The sequence below is a fragment of the Podarcis raffonei genome, chromosome 1 (genome assembly GCF_027172205.1).
Source record: "Podarcis raffonei isolate rPodRaf1 chromosome 1, rPodRaf1.pri, whole genome shotgun sequence".
Classification (NCBI taxonomy): Eukaryota; Metazoa; Chordata; class Lepidosauria; order Squamata; family Lacertidae; genus Podarcis; species Podarcis raffonei.
Window position 1 is genome coordinate 58,983,330 of NC_070602.1, and position 7,043 is coordinate 58,990,372.

The 7,043-nt window shown below is 40.6% G+C and overlaps 1 protein-coding gene across 1 annotated transcript; it reads right to left on the reverse strand.

The window, feature by feature from the left end:
- Window positions 1–219: 219 nt before the first annotated feature.
- Window positions 220–6,280, reverse strand: SMIM38 (small integral membrane protein 38). The gene is made up of 3 exons (XM_053388836.1): window positions 5,712–6,280; window positions 3,862–3,946; window positions 220–1,951 (listed from the first exon to the last, which is right to left on the reverse strand). Exon 3 carries the CDS (start codon window positions 1,309–1,311, stop codon window positions 1,180–1,182), a length of 132 nt encoding a protein of 43 aa, XP_053244811.1. The 5' UTR covers window positions 1,312–1,951; window positions 3,862–3,946; window positions 5,712–6,280; the 3' UTR covers window positions 220–1,179.
- Window positions 6,281–7,043: the final 763 nt, after the last annotated feature.

Consider the following 7,043-nt stretch of genomic DNA (forward strand, 5'->3'; position numbering starts at 1 on the left):
GTCAATGACCAGAACCTTATTCATGAGTTACTCGTGTGTAGGGCCTTGCTATGTTGACAGAGAAACAGGGCTGCAATTTTAGGGGGGGGGCCAATATGTCATTACACCTTTCTGTAAGAAATGCATGTTGCTCTTGGTGGTCTGCAAAGAATATCCAGGAGGCTCTGCATGATGGCAGCATCCATGCAATGGACATCTGTGGATGCATATTGGCAACATCTATCAAATATATAGGTGATAAAGCTCTGCATGCAGAAAATCCCAGATCTTAGCACCAGCATATCAAAGGATCTTACAGCACAATCCTAACCATGTCTACTCAGAAAGGAGCCTTGTTGAATTCAATGTATCAGATTTCCAGAGATTGATATTTTAGTTTTAGTTAGCAGAACTGGGCAAGACCTTTGCCCTAAAGACTTGGGGAGCCATTGCAGGTCAGAATAAGCAGTCCTGGGCTGGATGCACCAATGCTTTAACTCAGACCAAGATCACTTCATTGGTATTGTACCACTTAGTCAACTTCTGAATCCCTGCAAATGAGGAAGGAAAAGAAGTATATACAGCAAGCCAAGCCATTTATTCACAGTCACTATTGAGGTTCATTTTAATTAAACAGTTTTCGAGTGGCATGTCTTCAAAGCCCAGATCCATTTAGAATGTTGAGATCTAAACAATCACTTCCAAACATGTCCATCTTGTTTTTTTAGAAGCAACTATTTACATCAGTGCTTCAGAGGGATGCTGACCTTCCTGATTCAAGTTGGTATGGGTGAGTCTTTGCATATAGGCAGCTGTTGTAGACTCAGGCAGCAGGTCAGCAACTTGTGCAACAGGAAGGAAGTCATCTCACTTTGTCAAGACAGTGGAATTGTCCAATTGGCTGCCTGGATTCAATAAGATTGCATTCAGCCTATCCAAATACTTAGGTAGCAAATGGCTACAGGTCTGTTCCAGCAACAACTTCATGAACACCAGTTGACTGGACTACTTTGCAATTCGCTGCTTATTATAATCTAGGCCTATTTAAACAAATGGACCCTAAACTCAGTTGACCCTATGAAGAAAAGAATCATTAACTAGCCCCTTTGAAAAGTTTTTTTTTTAAAAAAAAGAGTGTCCTGTTCTATGACATTGTCCAGTAAGGCACCATTTGTTCATTGAAAATGCATATGAGCTCTTTCAAGAGTCCTTCCTCTTTTCAGGAAACCTACGGGACAGTTTGTAATCTAAATAAGCGCTGAAACAGGACCATAAAATGAATCGCGTTAATATAATTACAACCACTAAAATCATCAAAGGGCCTGATCCCATATTTAAGCTACAATAATGAGGTAACGGGGTAGGGGGGATACTAATCCTACTACTATCACTGCTCTGGGAGATCTAATTATATAATGTCGTATTCAGGGCTGTGTGGCGGATGGAGCCATTCCTGTAACATTCCAATCAAAGTGATCTCACTAGCATGTGAAGGAAGAGTCCAGCTGACAGATTTGGGACATGTACTATTTAGTCAAGAGGCCCCATGTACTATTCATAAAGAATTAACAACTCTTATATTGACAATGACATTATTGTCAGAAGATCTTTGGAAGGGGAAGAAGGGGGGCAACCTCCATAAACTCTCTCTCTCACACCCTGTGAAGTTAGACTCTCTCTCTCTCTCTCTCTCTCTCTCTCTCTCTCTCTCTCTCTCTCTTTTTCCAGCCTCTTTTTTCCCAATGCTGATGTAATCTCCAAACATCTCCAACAGCAGCTGCTTAGCGAAACCGGGCACCTTCTCCCTAGTCCTTTTCAGAAGCACACGCGGCACTTTCCAGCCCCCTCAAGACAATTGGGGCCTTTCTTTTGCCAATTAGCTATCACTTCAAGAGCCCCCGCGCTGTCCAACGGGCTCTTAAGAACAGTCTTTGCAGGAAACAACACTGGAGGGGCTTTTTCTTTTCCTTTCCTAGACAAATTAAAAAGGAAAAAGGAGGGAGGGAGAAGAAGGGGGAAAGCAAATCAGAGCACAGAAACTTCCCAAAATGCATTGCTCATCAATTAGTCCAGGGCCGCATGCAAAAGCACCCATGAGAGTCAATCTCATAGCGAGGAAGAAGGCGGCCGGGGGGGGGGGAGGGAAATGCTCACTTTCTCTTTGGGAGACTGTTTCGGTCAGTATGTTAAGCAGATGTGACAGAAAAGACTGTTATAGCAAAGCTCAGAGTTACAAAAACTGTACAAGAAAAGGAGTTCTTGGAAGGCTGGTCTTTGCTTCTCTGTGTTAGGGGCATTGTTATTTGTAGCAAAGTGAAATAGGAAAACGAAGCTTTGTGGGGCTTGATTTTGCTATCTATTGGTGGAGATAAATAGGAGGGGGACTTTGCAAAAGCCCTACTGTAGACCAGTGCAAATGAGACTCAGCTACTGTGCTTCAAGAAAATAAAACAGGTTGGGTTCATGGGAAACTAGATATTGAGGCAGAGGCAGATTGAACCGTAGTTATTGCCTCAGTTGGTTTGCCATGGTAGGGTATGATAGAGCTACTTGGCCCATTGAAGTTTCAATTCCTTGAAAGCAATGGAGCTGAGGTATACGACTTTGGTTTATTGTAGTACTTTACTCCAAACAAGGTGCCTTTTGGTCCCTGTCAGGACCAAAGGTCACTAGTTACCTAACTCTGATACATATATATATTCTTATGAAAATTGCCCTTACATCAGGGATGGAGAACCTCCAGAAGTTGCAGGAGTGCAATTGCTGTCAGCTTTGATCATTAGCCATGCTGACTGGAGACTCTGCTCGCTGGGAGTGATGGGAGTCCAGTGGCTTACCTTGAGGGATACAGATTTCTCATCCCTGCATTAAAACATATGGTTGGAGTAAATCTTTTCTTCACATATTGACCAAACTCACAAACTGAGGTCAAGTCGGCTGGGCCTGTTGTTTACACTGTCATTTTGACAGGTTCAGATATCATCAGCTAAAGACTGAGCATTTTAACTGGAGCCCCAAGCCATGAAACCTTCCAGGCCCGTGTAGAGCTTGTCTGAGGACCAGTACAGGGGTCTTGTTTTAATAAAGTTATAAATGCAAACAAAAAAGCAGAGGGTCTCTGATGGGACCCCCTGGCCAGCTTAGCCCTCCAAGGCCTGGGGCAAGTGTACCCAGCTGCCCGTCCCGTCCCATTCCCGCCCCCCGCACAGGCCTGGAGCTTCTCAAGAGGTAAGGAAGATTCATCTCCACTGCCCTTTCACATGGGTTGTAAATCCTCTCAGTTTCATCAAGGTTTCCAAAGAAGTTGTATTCATTTTGGTGTTTCGTTTCATATGCAATATGTACTGGTTTCAAATAATGTTTTGGTCTTGGCAATTTTGGGTGGTTGTAACTGCTTTGAGTTTAAGAAGCATGGGATCAAATTATAAATAAATCATATTTATTTACATATACAATTTTATTACTCAGATTTCTATGATAAAGTTTCAGAATGATGTAACATACAAGAAAAAAAGTCAATACATACTACAATTTTATGGAAGTACAATAATCTATAGCCACCAGTCCAGTACTAGTCACACTTTAGCAGTACTTAGAAAACTCATTTATAAAAGGTTCTAGTTCATCCTGTCCCAAAAGGAACTAGTTCAAGTTAAAGCTCGTACTTTTATAAAACCAACTAGTTTGGTTCAAGTTCATCCAAATGGACTTTTTAGTTCATGAAAGACTAATTCTTTGGAGGTGGGAAATCAGCATTCAGAATATGATAAACTGAAGTATAGGGTCCAAAAGTAAATCAGGGGCTACACACAAGTAATAAGATGTCTAAAAGACAGAATTGTCTTTCCTCATAATTCTATTTCTATCTTGGAAAAGGCTTACCTGTTTAATTTCTGCCTGCTACACAGCAGGCACAAGACAGCATTCACTTTGTTATTTTACCTGTACTTCACACTGCAAGCTTCCCCTGTTGGAAGAAAATGAATCTCTTCAGCAAAGAAGATACTGGAAATGCCTCATATTCCTTCTTTCTTTGCTTAGCAACAGTGATTTTGGTGACTGAGTGACCATAGCAACAGCAATACCTCCATATCTGCCTAATAAGACACATAATGTTGCCTCCATGTTTTGTTTTCTAACTTTCAACTGACACTTTAAAAAAAATATATGAAAGCTTCCAGGCCTCCTACTGGAGGCAAGGGGTGGAAAAGGGAAATGAACATGAAGATTAACTAGAAACCATTCAAAGTTCCACCCCAAAATAACCTTAATTCACCTTTAACTCATCCAGCAATAATGGGAACTATTTTCAGGTGTAGTTCAGAGATTTTTGAACTAGTTCAGTGAACTTCATTAAACCAAACAGGTTTATTCCAACCGCTGCACTTTAGTCTATATCTAACCCAGAATGAGGGTACTTAAGCCAACAGAGTTATGCAAACTTAATTCTGGGTTCGATTTAAGCCTCTGTTTTGTGTGGCTAGTGGTCCAGTTGAGGGGAAGGGGATCCCTAGATGCAATAAACACAACAAGCACATTGTGCTTAATGGGGATCAGATGAGAATTTTATTAGTTCTCTATTTCTGTGTCAGGATAAATTCTTCTTATAACATATCAGTGTTGACCTCATTATTCACAATTATCCTGGGGGACGGATTATAACAGGCAGCGTTTTACAGTAATGAATCAAGTTACTTTTCTGGGGGGGGGGGTATATTCTATGGCTTTTGCACCACAGTCCCATGCATGTCTACTCAGAAGAAAATCTCATTAAGTACAATGGATTTCCTCCCAAGTGTATAGGGTTGCAACCTTAATGTCCAGCATTGACTTTTGCCTCACACCTCCCTCTTCTGGAATTGAAGATCCTTCCTCTGCTTCACCATAAGAAAGAAATATTCCCAATATACTATGGTAATTTTAGCTCCATGTATGAGATGGGAATTGCACACCCTGGGAGATTCATGGGATGGGAAGCCCCATGCTGTACATCTTTGTCCTGATCCAGTAAGGCAGATCCGCGTGCACAGCTGATTTGAATGTGTATCTTCATCTGGATGGACTGTGAACATTATTATGCTTATCCTATCGAACTGGCTGAGTGCATCTTTTGATGCAAATGGGGCTGCATGTTGCCCCCATTCCAGACCACCAGTTGTTATGTATAACTAGATCTCCTTGACTACAATGGGACTGTGGTCAATGTATGTCGTATACATCTCTGTGAAAAATGGTGATATACTCATAACTAATATATTGTCATAGTATCTTGGTTATATGCTTTTTTAAAAAAACAACAACCAGATTCAGTATTTTTGATCTTCATGACCTTGCAATCAGGAGGAAGATACTTGAACAACTAATCAGAAAAATAATAATTACATTTTAGTTGGCCTCCAATTTGCAAACAAAAATTACTGACATTCAATATCAACAGTAAACAAGGATTATATTCGGTATCAACTGCAATGGGTTCTAGTCCGTAAAATTGTGTGTGTGTGTGTGTGTTACAAATTTATTTTCCTTCTTTGTATTGAAATATTTACATTCTGCCTTTCCGCCTCATTTAAATTACCTTCAGGGTGCTTACAGCTCATAAGAAAATGACAATTAAAACATCCTAACCATCATCACAAGCTAACCACTATAGGAAATAAATAACGTATGAAGATGGTGAAAATTATATCTTAACACAAAATTAAAAGAATAAGGAAATAGGATACTTAACTTACTCTTATTAGTCACATATTCAGAGAGGGTGGAAAAGGCAGCAACACAAACCTAGCAAGGGCCTTTTGACTAATACAGAGGTCTCGAAGTTTTCTTTTAAAGATTTTTTAAATTAAAAAAACCCAGAGATCGCCAGTGCTTATCCCTTAGCATCACAGGTTTCCTACATTTATCAGACTGGAAAGGTAAAGGCATCTCTTTTCAATGTATTTACCTAAGGTCCCACAATTCCCTGTACAATGAAGTGAAAACAATACAGCCTTTTAGAGGAGTCCTGTTAAAAGCCAAATCAAGGAGTTTTATCTTTAAAGGGCAAAATCTGAAATGTTGACAAAGTAAACAACTGTTTCAAGACCTTGTGATTATATGCATGCTCCAAGTTCTTTCAATGTTACATTGTGCCGAGAAGGACACAAACCACATGCCTCTTACTTACTCTTCGGCAACGAAAAATGTCACAAAAGTACTGAGAGAACAGGCAAGCATTGATAGAAACTAGAGGAGAAACTATGCAAGAGTAGCTTCCCCCTCAACTTCAGATTAAAAAAAGAGTTCATTTTAATATCATCCTTGCATTTTAATCAAATTTGCATCATATTGTGTGGGATGCTGATCAAACCTGTGACATCAATTCTGAGCTGGTGTGGTGGCAAGGACTGTTCAATTGCTTCAGGAGTGCATCAGCCTTCATTCCATTTATTTCTGTGAAGGAAGGGAATGCTGTCAAGATGGCTGGGATTAAAGTCCCCCAGTGAGGGAGGCAGAGGACTGAGAGGTGGTCCCAGGATGTAGCAAAGCTAAGGGACAGGAAACCTAGAATTAAGGAGGTTGAAGGGAGATTACAGAGCAGGCAAAGGACTTAGAGGGACATGAAGGAATAGTAGCTTGCTTGAGAGAAAAGACAGCAGGGACTGGAAATGAAAAATGGGACTAATCAGAGAAGGAGTCACAGCATTCAGTTTCAAAGCATTTAAGGTTGAGGGAGCTATATGCTTTGATGGGAAAAGAAAGGCATACTAGGAAGGCTGGTCAAGATATAGAGTGACTAATTGCTACATCCAGACTATGCCAAGGGATTCTTCTTGTTGTGGGTTGGCCAGTATAACTGTCAAAAAGCAGGGGGCGGGGAGGCAAATATTATTTGAACTAATCAGCCAATTATCTCACAGTAGACGTCTAGCACTTACTTGACTATGGAATAAAACATTTTAATAGAATGCCCAGGTGCCATGTACTAGAATTCCAAAAACTAATTTGGAACCGGTTCTGAGTTTGAAGAGGTATTTTACTAGGCCTCAGACCCAGAGTTGGTTTTCAACATGACAGGCACCAGA